Source organism: Protobothrops mucrosquamatus, unplaced genomic scaffold (assembly GCF_001527695.2).
Source record: "Protobothrops mucrosquamatus isolate PMUCROS unplaced genomic scaffold, P.Mucros_1.0 scaffold186, whole genome shotgun sequence".
In the NCBI taxonomy this organism is placed as follows: domain Eukaryota; kingdom Metazoa; phylum Chordata; class Lepidosauria; order Squamata; family Viperidae; genus Protobothrops; species Protobothrops mucrosquamatus.
The window spans coordinates 554,084-569,990 of record NW_015386544.1 but is presented as its reverse complement, the minus strand read 5'-3'; the positions used below and the strand labels follow the sequence as shown (position 1 = coordinate 569,990).

Genomic DNA, 15,907 nt, shown 5'->3' with positions numbered 1-15,907 from the left:
ACTCTGGGGTCCCCAGGCCTATTGGCAGATCCATGTCTCCAGGGCCTTTCAAAAGAGTGTCAAGGTGAAAGCCAATCTCATTTTCACCAGAATGATGTTCCACAGAATGGGAGCCACCACAGAAAAGGCCCGTCTTCTTGGTCCCACCAGATGGACCTCCTTAAGAGAGAAAACCTGTAACATCTCCTTCCTCCCCACTCTGATGGGCAAGCTAAACGTAACTGCGAAAAGACAATCCTTCAAATAACCTGGCCCCAAGCCATGGAGGGCTTCACAGCTTGAACTGGACCCAGAAGCGAATCAGCAAACAATGCATCTGGAGAGATACACATATGCAAGTCTATACCTGCACAAAACCAGGTGGGCAGCCACATTATGAACCAACTGAAAATTCCAGATATTTTTTTTAAGGGCAGCCCCATGTAAAACACATTGCAGTTGTCAAGAGAGGTGGTGACTAAGGCATGGGTGACTGTGAGGAGGACTTGCCTAGAGGAATTCTGACAAGTCCAGAATCTGCTAGGCTTTTTATTTCTTGCATCTGGGAGATTAAGGTTTTTATCAACGTAACTTCAAATAGGATTAAGGTTTTTGACAGCAGCAACAGTCTTATGAACTCATAACCCAGTGCAAAAAATATCTATGGAGATTCTCAGTCATCCAGGTCAGGGTTGTCCCAAAGGTGCTTTTTCAAAAGGCAACTGGACTTTTATTTTTCTTTGAAGAGGCTTTGCTTCTCATCCAAGAAGCTTCTTCAGTTCTGATTGAATGGTGGAGGATGGAAGGGTTTATATCCCTTGCTTCTGGTCATTAGTAATTTTCCTGAGAATCGTTGAGGCTGCTTGGAGGTTTATCTGTGCCCACAGAGTCACCTGAATAGTGTAAATGGGTGTGGAGCCTTCTTGGAGCTCTAAAAGGATTGTGTTGTAAACAGGAGATAGATGGTGTTGTATCCCTCCCCCTCTGTTGAGAGAGGGCTATTCAATCTTAATGTAAGTGGCCTCTTTGACTCCTCTTTCAAACCAGCGGTCCTCTCTGTCCAGAATGTGGACTTTGCTGTCTCCAAAAGAGTGGTCTTTGTGTTTCAAATGCAGATCGTCAGAGCGTTCACAGTCTTATTGCGCTGAGATAACCCAGGAGTAAATACAGTAAACAGTGGTTTATATAAAATGGTTTATCTTACACTCTCTACAATATTATACACCAGGAACAATATACATATACGTGCTAGTACAGCAGGATCCAATTAACCACAATTACAGCAGGAAACGGAAGGGAGAGAACACATAAGCAGAGCCTTCCCTTTATACAAAGGCTCTTAAAGAGACACAGACCCTGCTGAGTCATCCCCATCATTACATCTTACATCTTACATTATATAAGCTGGTTAGCTGTTAAATCAAGACCTTGACACTGATGGACAGCAAAGTCCACATTCTGGACAGAGAGGACCGCTGGTTTGAAAGAAGGGTCAAAGGGATCATCTACATCAAGATAGACCAGTCCTCCCTCAACAGAAGGTAAGGGATACGACACCATCTATCTCCTGTTTACAACACCATCCTTTCAGCAGTTCCAAGAAGGATCCACGCCCATTTGTACTCTTCAGATCACCCAGAGGGCACAGATAAACCTCCAAGTAGCCACTCGACTTACAACCACAATCAAGCCCCAAATTTCTCTTGCTAAGCAAAACATTTGTTAAGTGAGCTTTGCCCCATTTTACGACTTTTCTCTCCACAGCTGTTAAGGGAATCACTGCAGTTGTTAAATTAGTAGCACGGTTGTTAAGTGAATCCGGCTTCCCCCATTGACTTTGCTTGTCAGAAGGTCGCAAAAGGGGATCACGTGACCTCGGGACGCTGCGACCGTCGTAAATACAAGTCAGTCACCAAGCATCTGAATTTTGATCACGTGATCCAGGGGATGTTGCAAATGTCGTAAGTGTGAAAAACAGTTATAAGTTACTCATTTCAGTAACTTTGAACAGTCACTAAAGAAACTGTTGAAAGTCAAAGACTCCCTTTATTTACTAAATATATTGTAAAGCAAAATGTTGAAGGTGTAACTATATTTTGTATTTTACTGCACTGAAAAAAGTTGGATTTCACTTTTTTTCCCCCTTTCTCTTTTATTGTGCATCCCTTTCCTCTGCTTTACCTTCTCCTATTCCTGCATTATCTCGGCTTCTCTTTGTATTTTATATCATAATAAACTTCAATAAAATTGGGGGGGGGAGAAATTGCAGGTTGCACTGGAATATTGGTCTGCTTCAAAAGGATCTTGCCTTTTACCTAGATACAAATCTCATTCTTTGGATCTGATACGTCCCAGTCAAACAACAGGACACAACTTCAACCACAGATTTGCAAGTTGCTTTTTTTGTGATAATGTAACTACCACCGGCATACTCAAATTGAGCAACGTGTAGGTTCATTATCTGCACTACATAATGGTAGCATTATTATGATATTATTAGTATAAAGATAACAATAATATATATATTATATATTAATATATATTATTACTCAGTAAGAAGTCCAGCAGTTTAACAAGCTCAGCTTTCTTTCTTTAAGTTTCACTGTTGTAGAAGTGATCCACAGGTAGGATGTGGGTTGAAGGAGAATCCGTGGGATTGAGAAATTGTTCTTCTGGTTGGGGCGAGATGAACCTCTCTCCAGCCCTTGACTCCTTGTTCTCACTGTCAGGAAGTTCCTCCTTAATTCCAGGTTGCTTCTCTCCATGATTAGTTTCCATCCATTGTTTCTTCTCCTGCTTTCAGGTGTTTGGAGAAGAGGTGGACACCCCCCCTTCTTTGTGGCAGATATTGGAAGATTGCCATCATGTGACCCCTAGTCCTTCTCTTCATTAAGCTAGACATACCCAATTCTATTAACTGTTCTTCATATGTTTTAGTCTCCAGTCCTCTAAAGAAGGAGGAAGAAGGGAAGAAGGGGGGATAAATGTAAGAAATAAATGCAAATAAACTTTTCCTGAAGAACATGAAGGTTATTGTTGCTGTATTCTTGTGCGTGGAGACTTTGGAAAAGAGATACGACAAAGTTGATGTGAGAAGTAGCAGGAAGGGAAGGAGGGAGGGAGGGAGGGAGGAAGGAGGGAGGGAGGGAGGGAGACAGAAGAAGGAAGGAATCCTGTCAAGATGGAATAGCTGTGCCACAACCATCTCAGAGCAACTATCGTTTTAGCTAGACATCCTCCCTTTTCTAGAGGTATTTTGGGCATTCAACATCTGATCCTGCACTAATTCTGCCAAGTTCTTGCACGGTAGTGTCATGAGAAAGCTATGATGCTGCTAATTCCTCAGCAGAGAAGGAAGGAAACTCCTATCACCAGAGAAACAGTCACGGCCAATCTGAAGAACTCAACTCAGATGCTTCTGAAGTGTCATTGCAAAAGAATCTGGTTGGTTTGGATGGGTGATTGAGAGATATAGCCATTATATAAAGAAAAACAAGACACTAGAGATACAAGCCATCCAGTTTTCATTTCCAGAAGCCGGCATCCTCCTCGTCAAGGGATTTCCACCTTTGTATCGATAGCTTTGGAGGTTCAGCTGTTCTAAGGGTTGTGGAGGAAGGAAAAAAAGGAGGAAGATTGGCAGACAGACTCATATGTGGGGATCCCAGAACTTCATTAAGAATCAGTGACAGAGGAGACCACTAGCTCATTGCTGAATCAGCTTCTGAATTTGTCATCTTTTCTGTTTCAAGGATTTGGGGCTTTGCTTGTGAGTACCTGGACAGGGGTCACCTCCCTGACATGTTAATTGTGTGTACCATTTATTTTTTTTAAATGAAGGTTTTGGAAATTAAGAAATTAAAGTCATTGAATGGAAGTCCTAGAAGAGATGACTTAGAGCAGAGTTCCCCAACCTTTCCAGAGGGGGAAAGGGAGGGGAAGTGGGGAAGATTTTGTGGGAGGACCATTGCTCGCGCAAGTAAGGCCGAGAGCACTCTTGACCCTCATGTAAATGAGGCCCCAAGTGCTTGAGCAAATGAAGCCCGAAGCGTTCGCGCAAGTGGGGTCGCCAGTGTGTGACCCTCATGTGAATGGAGATGTGCATGTGTGCGCACACCAGCCAGCCACTCACGCAGCCCAGTTGCGATTAGGCCACGGACCGGTAATGGGCCATGGGTTGGGGACCCCTGATTTAGAGTCCCTGAATGGAATAAAGTCATTGAACGGCCATAGAGATTTGGGGAAGTTGATTGCTTACTTAACTGGTTTCTTGCTGATGGAATAAAGCCCCAGACTGCCTGCACTTCTAGCAAATAACTTGTCATCTGGACCAGTTCTTCTTAATTCCTCTCTGGACAAGGAAAGGATTTGAGATTGCCCACTAGTGCTCCATGGAGAGATTGCAAGACTATAATTTTCCAATGGGTGTAGAGTTCTGGGAGATAATATCTATCTTGCTCAATCCACAGTCAGCATCTTTAAGGACCCTGGGATTGCATAATCCCTTTAAGCAATCAATTTTGGAAATTGTTTGTTAATTGCTTTCCAGCCACTAGGAACCTTTAAGTCAACAAGCACTGGGTGAGCTTCCTTCAGTGCTTAGCGAAAGACATTTAAAATACAAGCTTACGGATTTAAAAATACTTTTGGAATGATTCTGGAATTGTACAAACAGACTAAGGGTCCTGATGAATTTGAAATAGGATTTTGCAATTAATTAAAATAATCTTCCTGTGGGAATTTTTTTTAAAAAAGAATATCTTTAAAAAAAGTTAGGATGAGTCTTTGAAGGTTGGATATTAAGGAGAACCACAAGGAACTAAATATTATAATTAAAGGAGAAAACACTTAAATGTTGCTAGATGGTATGAAAGAGGCACCCCTTCTACCGGACAAATTGCGAGGGAACTGAAAGTGGATTTTAAAATAACAGGTGACAAGAGCGTTATGGAAGAAGATGCTACACTGGGCATACAAAAGAAATGGACTGATGCCTTAATAATTAAAATGGATGCACAAATAACAAACCAAGAAAATAACCCCAATAATTTTTCTACATTGAATTTACAAAAGAGGCTTGCTAAAGCTATGAAGAAGTTTGCAAGAGGAGACAAAGAAAAAAAATGGGGGAAAACCAAGTTCCAGGATATTATTTGAAGGGACTAATGATCAAGATTGTTAAAAGTGAAAAGAAATAATATAAGATCGGTTTATTTGATCAAGGTTAAATTAGGTAAGTTCTTAACCCATAATGAACTTCTGCTGACCAGGACTGAACAAGGAGATGTTAAGACTTTGTTTATAGATAAGATATGGGAAAAAGAGATGGGAAAAAGAGATCCTTTGTTTAAATTTAAGAGAAGGAGATAAGTTAATTGTTTATACTTGTTGTGATGAAGGGGGGGTGGTTTCTTTCTGTATTCCTTTTCCTTTACTAAATTCTTATTTTCTTTTCTACTGTTCTATTTTTCTTTACTCCACTTCCTATTTTTTTTCTATTTTTCTTTTTTTTTTTAAAAATGGATTAGTTTTTACCTTTTCAATTGTAATCTATTTATCCAAGTACCATAAAACTTGCTATCTTGCTATCTTGCTATCTATCTGTCTGTCTGTCTGTCTGTCTGTCTGTCTGTCTGTCTGTCTGTCTGTCTGTCTGTCTGTCTGTCTGTCTGTCTGTCTGTCTGTCTGTCTGTCAGTCAGTCAGTCAGTCAGTCATCTAACTATTTCTAAAAAAGAGGGAGAAGATGAGAGAAATAGGAGAGAAGGACAACGAGAAGAAATCAGGAAGAAATAATTGTCTACATCAGGGGTCTTCAAACTTGGCAACTTTAAGACTTGTGGACTTCAATTCTCAGAATTCCTCAGCCAGAATTCTGGGAGTTGAAGTCCACAAGTCTTAAAGTTGCCAAGTTTGAAGACTCCTGGTCTACATCAATGTTTCTTGACCTTGGCAATTTTAAGATGTGTGGACTTTTTCCTGCCTGAGCAGGGGGTTGGACTAGATGACCTCCAAGGTTCCTTTCAACTTTATTATTATTGTTGTTGTTGTTGTTGTTACTTCAGCTCCCAGCCATCCTGCTTTATTGTCATTGGGCTAGTGTGCATATTTATTTCCCACTCTCTCTCCCTCTCTCTCTCTTTTCAGCTGCAAGAACATGTCCTCCATCCTTCTCCAAATCATCAGTAGCACCTGCGCTTGGCTTTTCCTTTACTGGGGTTTTTTGCATCGAAGCAGGCATCGCAGCGCAGAATGGAGCTGTCGAATGGTCACTTTGTTGCATGGCACGATGGTCTCTTTCCTCTCTGGCTACGTTGTCTTCATTGATGGTCCCTGGCCGCTGACTCACGCAGGTAGGAAGGAGGGGGGGAAGCTCCACCAGCTTATTGGAAGAAGCAAGGAGTATCAGAGTGGCATGATGGACGAGCCCTCTAGGACCAGCCCAGTGGTGGGATTCAAATAGGTGAACAACTGGTTCTCTGTGTGGATGCTGCTTCCGGATGTCCATTCTGGACCTGGGCAACAAAAAATTACCTACCGGTTCTGACGAAGTGGTGTGAACCAGCTGAATCCCACCACTGTATCTATTTCTATCTATCTATCTATCTATCTATCTATCTATCTATCTATCTATCTATCTATCTATCTATCTATCTATCTATCTATCTATCTATCTATCTATCTATCTATCCATCCAGTGGTGGGATTCAAATAGGTGAACAACCGGTTCTATGTGTAGATGCTGCTTCCGGAAGTCCATTCTGGGCCTGGGCAACAAAAAATTAGGTACCGGTTCTGCCGAAGTGGTGCAAACTAGCTGAATGCCACCATTGTATCTATTTCTGTCTGTCTGTCTGTCTGTCTGTCTGTCTGTCTGTCTGTCTGTCTATCTAACCAGTGGTGGGATTCAAATATGTGAACAACCGGTTCTCTATGTGGATGCCACTTCCGGAAGTCCATTCTGGGCCTGGGCCACAAAAAATTAGCTACCGGTTCTGCCGAAGTGGTGCGAACCGGCTGAATCTCATCACTGGACCAGCCCTTTCCACACTGCCAGAGGGTGATCTAAAATTCCTGTCGTGTCAGCCTTGGAACCAAGATTAGGCAAAGTTAGACCAATAAAGGAGAATATTTGCAGCTCAGGGTTGAAATGAGAGCTCCGTGATGCTCTCTGAGCTTGCTTGTTTTCTTGCATCATTAGCACTGATGATGTTACCTAGTTTGGGTAATGAAATGTCTGCAAAAAAAAACAACAACCAAAAAAACCCCCTCAAGCTCAGAGAACACCAAGGACCCATCAAAGTGACACCAGAAAATGGTCAAATTTGGTCCTTGAAGCATTGAGGCAACCTGTCTTCTCAACGGGCTCAACATGGCTCTTTCCAATTCCCTGCCAGTCAATGGCATGCACGGATATCTTTCTTGCAACCAATCTGACTGATGGGTCTTATGGGCATGTTCAGAAGACATGGGGAAGCCCCAAAGCAGCTGTGCTAAGCCTTCCAGAAGACCCAATGCCTCTATGATTCAAGCAGCAGGTTCAGATAGATGCTTCCCAACCTGGTCCCAACCTTTCAGTTTTGCACCTCTGAATGTTTCGTTGTATTCTCAAACATCGTACAACTCTGTGCTCAGAAGTTGGCCTATGTTATTATCCTGGGACAATGGAGGAAGGGGGAAGGAGAGGAATAGCTGATGGTCCCAAGCTTTAAATTAGGAACTTCTTAACCTAAGGATCGGACTCTTAGCCTTCTTGCCCATTTGTCACTGCTTCTCCTAATCCAGGTGACCTTTCTGATCTCCACAAGTTCTCCTCCTGCACATTATCAGCTGCTTCCACCAATGCACCACCTTCCATTTTAGTTTCATCTTCCACCCAGCTCATATGACTTCTCCAGCAACGATCCACCAACATTGCTCTACCTGGTATAGAGAAAACTTCCTACTTTTTCCGTTCTTCATCAACAGCTTCTCACTTCTTCCTGTAATTAGCATGCTCCATAATTGGTGCAAAATGGTTAGTTAGAAGTCCTTTAGGTCCAGTTCATCTGCTGGTGACTCCATGAATTGTCCTTGGGGTTTCCTGCAGCAAGCCTCAAATGGCTTGTGGTTGCCTTGTTCTACAAGCTGAAGTCCATGCGTCTTAAAGAGGCCGAGGTTGGGAACCCTGGTTTAGCACATGCAGCGGCTCTCAAACAGAATAACAGAGCTGGAAGGGACCTTGGAGGTCTTCTAGTCCAGCCCCCTGCTGAAGCAGGAAACCCTATACCATTTCAGACAAAAGGCTGTCCAATCTCTTCTTGAAAACCTCCAGTGCTGGAACACTCACAGCTTCTGGAGGCAAGCTGCTCCACTGATTAATTCTTTGTAATTGTCAGGGAATCTTACGTTTTCCTGCTCTCTTCCCCATAGCCCAGAAACCTCTCACCTAAGCTCAACCTTGCAGGGTGGGGAGATTGAGAGATCACAAATGATCAAGCTGGATTGTAAACAAAGATTTGAATGTTGCATTCTGCACTCTAAGCCCTGTTATTCACTGCATTATACAGGCCTTGGTGACCCAATTAAACACCGAGATGTCCTTACAAATTGCAGGTGGGTAGCACATAGTCAGGGACAAGTTGGACTTGCCCTGCAAGGATATTTCTCTCACTTCTGAAGCACATATCCCAAGAATTTCAGAGAAGACAGATGTTGTTTGAGATCACCACTTGATACACCATATTTGGTGGTGACAATGCATAAGCAAAATGTTAGCAGGTATAAAGTCAGTCACCAACTAAGAGCCCTTAGGTTTGTCTAACTATTTATATAACCTTTGAGGGAGGCGGTGATTGTTTATGGAATTCTGAGACTTTAGCTAACAGAGTGGCCAACCCAGTTTCAGTCATAAGGACTAGAAACTTCCTTCTCCAAATGAAAACAGTGCTCTCCAGGACATACCAAAAGCATGTGAGTCCTATAGCCCGCTCGCCCTCCTTTCCCTTCCTTCCTTCTTTCTCTGTTCTTTTGTTCTTTCTCTTTTTCCTCCCTCCTTCCCTTTCCTTCCTTGTTCTTTTCTTCTTTTTTTGCCTTCCTTCCTTTTCTTTCTTTCAAAAATCATCCATTTTTCATCTCTCTTTCTGTCTCATTCACTGCTTCCTGTCTTGATCACTTGGGCTTAAATGTTGGTTCAGTTTTGCTAGTCTGCATGTTGCCTCCTCCGTTGTGTCCTCACAAGTCCTCTCCTGCCTTTAGTTTAGCTCTCCTTTGCTGGGATTAGATCTTGAACCCTTTTCACGCAACACCTGTCAGCCTTATGGGTCAAATAATTCCTTGGAGGAAAATCTTATTCTAAGCTTTTGGCTCCCTGTCCCATACAACAGGGGCAGCATATACAAGTCCTGTTCATTATTTGCAGTGTGGGAGTCCTGTAATTACTCCAGGGGTGATAAGAGCTAGGCAGCAGCACCAAAAATAATATCCTGTATTTTAAAGCCTATTAAATTAATAGTAAGCTGTGGCATTCTGCCCTTTCACCATGGAAGAGCCCAGTATGTTTACAGGGAGAATTACAGTGAGAATGGGGAGGAGAATCAGGAATGTGAACTCAGCTGGAAGAGTCATGCTCTTCAAAGGGATCTGTAAAGAGAATTTTGAGTTTCAGCTTTAACTCCCTTGAAGTTCCATAAACATCCTTTAATTTGCTCCAGGGAGAGTTTTCGATCTGTAGGAGGGATGACTAACTCCAGGTTCAAGGTCCAAAAGGTGCTTTTTTTTCAAAAGACAACTGGGCTTTTTTTTTTCCTTGAAGACATTTTGCTTCTCATCCAAGAAGCTTCTTCGGTTCTGACTGAATGGCGGAGGATGGAAGGGTTTATATTCCTTTGCAGTCATCTGGTTGTTAGTACTCCCTCTGAGAGCCATTGTGGCCACTTGGAGGTTCATCTGTGCCCTTAGGGTCATCTGAATAGTGCAAATATTGTTTGTTTGTTTGCATGCCATTGTTGCCTTAGAGTAGGGGTCTTCAAACGTGGCCCTTTTATGACTTGCGGACTTCAACTCCCAGAATTCCTCAGCCAGGCACGCTGGCTGAGGAATTCTGGGAGTTGAAGTCCGCAAGTCATAAAAGGGCCACGTTTGAAGACCCCTGCCTTAGAGATTCTTGGTAGCTTACAACAAGCCCTGTTCAGCCACAATGTGTGGTTTGCTTGGCTCTGACTTAGCGTGCTGCAGTATATGAAGCCAACAGATGTGGATTGCAAAACATGGCTTCCCTCTTAATATGTTGCTTAAACCTGAACACTGTAATTTGTAAAATTATAAGTTACAGCTTAGCAAGTTGGTCAAACCCAGCCAGTTATGGCTTGTACAACCAATGATTAAAACAAACCTTCTCTTAGCACAGTTAACACTAAAGAAGGGAGGGAGAAGCACTGAACCCCACTGAGAGTCAAACTCAATGCACGGCAAACTCACTTAATCTATGCAGTATTCACTGCCCTGATGTAATTTTCAAAATAGAGATTTTAAAGTCTAGACTTAAACATTTTGATTTCTAGATGTGATGTTTGATGCCATTCCCCATAATTTTCTTTGAGAAAGTAGGATATTTTCTTGGCAGAAGATTCAGTCGAGTGACAGTGGGGAGGTAAAAGGAATGTGTATCAAACCTCAGCTGGCAAATTTATTAAAGCTTCAGGATGTCAAAACAATGGTCCACATTAAACCAGCTTTAAAATCTATCATTTCACTGCTTCCGAATGGGATAACTTGCCGCAGCCAACTCAGGATACAGAATAACAGAATAACAGAATTGGAAGGGACCTTGGAGGTCTTCTAGTCCAACCCCCTGCTCAGGCAGGAAACCTTATACCATTTCAGACAAATGGCAGTCCAGTCTCTTCTTAAAAACTTCCAGTGTTGGAGCATTCACCGCTTCTGGAGGCAGGTCGTTCCACTGGTTAATTGTTCTAACTGTCAGGAAGTTTCTCCTTAGTTCCAGGTTGCTTCTCTCCTTGATTAGTTTCCATCCGTTGCTTCTTGTCCTGCCTTCGGACGCTTTGGAGAAGAGGGTGACTTGCCACGGGAAAACTCTCTGCAGGACAGTTCAACAAATACAAAAGTTAAATTAATTTTGATGGAACCGTGGCCAATAATAATAAAATAAAACCAATCCAGACATAAAAGAGTTAAAATCATTTCAACAAAAACGTGGTCACCAATAATCAAAGTAAGTGAATGAAAAGATTAATAACATGTTGCATTGTCCCATGACAAGTTGGCCGCAGAGAGTTGGCCGTAGCGAGTTGTCCTAGATCAGGGGTCTTCAAACTTGGCCCTTTTATGACTTGTGGACTTCAACTCCCAGAATTGCTCATCCAGCGTGGCTGGCTGAGGAATTCTGGGAGTTGAAGTCCACAAGTCATAAAAGGGCCAAGTTTGAAGACCCCTGTCCTAGACCCTCATTGCTTTGGGATCTTCAGAATGGAGAAAACGCAAATGGGAACTGAAAAACTAAATTACTTTTATTTTGTAAATCTACCCTTATTTCTAGGCCATCCAAACACGCCTCTCCAAGAGTTCATCCTCTGTCTGTCGCTGGGCTATTTCATCTTTGACTTCTGCTGGTGTGTCCTTTTCGAAGGCGAGACCGATCTGATGCTGACTCACCACCTGCTCAGCATGAGCGGCATGTCGCTGGTCTTGGATACCGGCAAGTCGGGCCCTGAGATCATCGCCATCATCTTCGTGAGCGAGATCACCAACCCGTTTTTGCAAATGCGCTGGTTCCTACGAGACAGCGGAAGCTACCAGAGCCTGGCTGGAGATGTGGTGGATATCCTGTTTGTGACTCTCTTCCTGGGGCTGCGGATTGTCGGGGGTGCGTGGATTATTGATTCTGTGATGAAGTCACCCCAGACATTTGGGACACTTAAGGGTGGAATCCTCGCTATGTACGCCGTATCCTTCATGTTTTTGCTGGAGATCTTCACTTTTGCCAAGAAGAAAATCCTCAAGAAATTCCAGGCTTGGAAAAGTGAAAGAACCCAAGAAGATCACACCAAGTGTAACAGGCCTCTTCCCAACTTGGGTATCCAGGGGCCTGTTGAACCCAACTTGCAAGGAGCAAATGGATCTTGCTGAGCTTGGACCTACTTGCCATGCCAGATCTGGATTCATGATCCAGCTTCAGACCCACATCTGGAATTCAAGATGATGTTCTTCCAGAAGAAAGAAACGTGATGGGAGAAATGGCCTGTGAACAGATATTTGCATGAAGAAGAGGTTCTCAAATCAGCCAATCCAATCAAAGGCCACCTGCCCAAGGGGGCGGCTGAGATGGATTACAGTGAAGTATGGATCTGAGGCAGGAAGAGTTGGGTCATTCTGCTTTGGTGACCAAGCTAAGGGGGACAGTCAGAGTCCCACCTTGTTTAGAGGATCACTGCAGCTAACATGGGTAGTAAAGACGAGATGATTGTTTTGTTGTCAAGGATAGGATATAAGATATAAAAGGTGCTTTTGTTTTTCAAATGCAACTGGACTTTCTACTTTTTGTCCTTGAAGATATTTCGCTTCTCATCCAAGAAGTTTCTTCAGTTCTGACTGAATGGTGGAGAATGGAAGGGTTTATATTCCTTGGTCTTAGCACTCCGAAGGTCGGTCATTCGCTCTCTGAGAATTGTTGAGGCCACTGGGGGGTTTAATCTGTACTTTCAAGAGTGCAAATGGGTGTGAAAACTTCACCGAGCCAAAGGACTGTGTTGTAAACAGGAGACAGGTGGTGTCGTGCCCCTCTCTCCCTCTGTTGAGAGAGGGCTGCTCAATTTTAACGTGGATGGCCTCCTTGACCCTTCTTTCAAACCGGTGGTCCTCTCTGTGTAAAATGTGGATTTTCTCCAGAATGTGAGAATCTCCATAGACAGATTGCTGGTAGTGTTATCTTCCCTGGCTAAACTAGAGGCTGGGTACCTACTAATCACAATTTGGGGTAAATCTATACAAGGTTTGTGCCTCCAGAGGGTGCAATTTCACATCACACAGAGCGAGCATCTGCTCGTCCTGGAAGCAGCCATTCCATTCAAAAATTTCCACTACTGCATCCTACTGTGGTCTCCTCAAGTCTATTTCTTCCCAGCGCAAATCCCAAGGGATTTGAATAGCTTTTGAACTCCCTGCTCCAGAGCGGATTTCAGTATCTGGAAAAAACAACAGCATTCCAGTTCTTAGTTTGTTTACAACCACAAATGAAAATATTTTTAAGAACTTGCAAATACAAGTCAAACAAACAAACATGCGAAAACCCCAGTAAAATGAACAGGACAAGCAAAGGGAACAATGTTCTTGGGGTTTTTTCCTACTTTTTCGCCATACGGACATAATAACTGCATCTATATAAAAATTGCTACAGTTTTTAAACAAACCATGAAACCTGAACTGCACGGAATCAGATCGTTTGGTGCCTATTTTCTGACAAGAACCAATTCAAAAGGGGAGAACTGACCACTTGTGGTATGTGACACACAAGTGTCCGAGGAATACAAAACAATATTTTCAGCAACTGACTGCACAGGGCGTATCCCAAGTGCTTCATAAATGAACAGATCTGATCACAAGGAACTAATTGTAAAAATGATCAAAATATATGCACTGTGTTTCATCTCTAACCGGAGAGGGATAATCCAATTTTCTCTTTAGGAGACCAATAAACCTGAAAAAGAATTTTTGTTGCATGCTTCTTTTTAGATTATAATAAATATATTTAATATTCCTTAAGACTTGAAACTATTGGCTTCGTAATAGAAAAATCTGTTTCTCCAAATTTCTTGCACATTGCTCAAAATTATTGTACTATTATTTTTAAAAAAATGTTGATAGCATTGATGTTTAAGCGCCTATATAAAAACCCTTCTGTAATACATTCAGAGGTACAAGGTTTTCAGAGGAACTGTCCTAAACCCAGAACATGATTTCACTCATTATGAGCAGTTTTCTAGATGCAAAGAAGATGTTGGTTCTTCTCAACACAGCTAGCCTTTAGGGATCTTCATTTATTCATTCATTCGTTCATTTGTTTGTTTGTTTGTTCGTTCTTTCATTCAATTCATTTGTTCATTCATTCAATCATATCCCGCTTTTATTATTTTCACAGATAACTCATGGCAGCAAGTATAACCAACACACCCCCTTCCTCCTAACTATTTTCCCCATAACAACAACTCTGTGAGGTAGGCTGGGCTGAAAGAGAGTAACTGCCCCAAGGTTATTCTTGAACTCCTGGTCTCTTGCTTCCTAGCCTCGTGTCTTAACCACTACATCAAATCTTCCTAAAACTCCTTTGCACCAAGAAGTGTGCACATTTAATAAGCAGTGGTTTCTCCCTGGTTGTGTACTCCTGAAACTGTCCTCCAGTACTCAGGGGAATAATTAAAGCTAACCTCACAATGCTCCAGAAAGCTGCCCTTAATCCCTCTCTTCAAACGTCCCCCAGGATTGCTTGCAGAGTTTAACTGGGTCATATCCACGGCAAGGAAAACTCGAACTAATCCACATTCTAACAAATTTGTGTGAATACGACAAACTGGAACCTAATGTGTGACTCAAGATATGGCGATGTGCAGATGTGATTTCTTGATATCTGTCACGATGTGAGAATCTGTGGTGAAAAGATAAGGTTCAAGGATGCCAATGGTTTGTTAAATTATATTCTAAGATGTTCGGAATTTGTCCATCCACAATATGTTTGCTAAGCGGGAGCAGACCTACTTGATGGAGTTTTGCCTGAATGAATGGAATTTAATAAGTGTATTTATTCTGTTGTGTATTATTCTGTGATTATTGATTAATAAATGGGCAACTTTCTTTTTGTATAAAACTATTGGGGGGCGCTTTATAATATTGGGCCCAATGGGACTTCCCGAGCAACTAATAAACTTTAAAGACATCTGAAAGGCAACAAGAAAGCATCAGATTTAAGAAACCAGGATTCCTGGTCAGAGATGAAGATACAGGCTGCTTGCTGAGAGAAGTAAAAGGTTATAAAAGCAACATCTATCTGCAAACACAGATGAATCCTCTAGTCTTACACCCATTAAAACTTGCCCGATTGCCGGGTTCTTAAATGGATGTGAGCATTAGCCTTCTAAAACATTTTAATTGGCCAAATGCATCTTCTTTACACCCAATAACATTTTAACTGATTGCATTCTAACCAGGGACTGGCACAGTCACGTTGCCAACTATAATTCAACAGCGGTTGGCTGGATCAGATTTCTGGTTGCTTCACGCCCTGTTGAACTGGCCAAGATGCAGATAAGTTTAGGATAGGATAGGATAGGATGGGATGGGATGGGATGGGATAGAATATAGAATAGAATAGAATAGAATAGAATAGAAGTTGGAAGGGACCTTGGAGGTCTTCTAGTCCAGCCCCCTGCTCAAGCAGATAAGTGACTGTCCAGTCTCTTCTTAAATGCCTCTAGTGATGGAGGGCCCACCATTTCTGAAGGCAAAGCTGTTCCACCGGTTAATTGGCCTCACTACTAGGTAGTTACCTGGACTTAACTTCGACGATTTAACTTCAGCGCTACTTCTTTGCAAACTTAAGTGTGGGCGCCTCCTTCTATGGCATCTACCGTACCTGCAGGACCCCCAGCGCTCCTTTGGCCCTTCGCAGTGTCGCTGCTTTCATCCAGCGCCCGTCGGAAAACGGCTCTCCCCACTTGGCCGCGGAGGCTCCTTCAAGCTAGCTTTCGTTGAACCGTGGTCTGCCTGCCAGGTAACCCCTGGCCGCGTTCGCCCAGCAAGCCCAAGGGCGCAAGCAATCCAGCCGGGCGCCTTCTTTCCTCCTTGCCCGCGCAGTTCTCCTGCGCGCGGTCCGGCGCCCGGCGCGGTGCCCGCGGGCGCTGCCATCCGTCCTCCGCACCAGCAGGTGACCCTAAGCCAGCT

The 15,907-nt window shown here is 42.9% G+C and overlaps 1 protein-coding gene across 1 annotated transcript; it reads left to right on the top strand.

Annotated features, from left to right (window-relative positions):
- Positions 1–6,134: 6,134 nt before the first annotated feature.
- LOC107285542 (transmembrane protein 136-like) lies at positions 6,135–12,103 on the top strand. Its single transcript, XM_015813739.1, has 2 exons — positions 6,135–6,330; positions 11,514–12,103. The coding sequence occupies exons 1-2, from the start codon at positions 6,135–6,137 to the stop codon at positions 12,101–12,103; spliced, it is 786 nt and encodes a 261-aa protein (XP_015669225.1).
- The last annotated feature ends 3,804 nt before the right edge of the window (positions 12,104–15,907 follow it).

Coding starts and splice junctions, on each gene's coding strand:
- LOC107285542 (XM_015813739.1), top strand. CDS start 6,135: ATGTCCTCCATCCTTCTCCAAATCATCAGTAGCACCTGCGCTTGGCTT. Junction 6,331..11,513: donor CTGGCCGCTGACTCACGCAG/GTAGGAAGGAGG, acceptor CCTTATTTCTAG/GCCATCCAAACACGCCTCTC.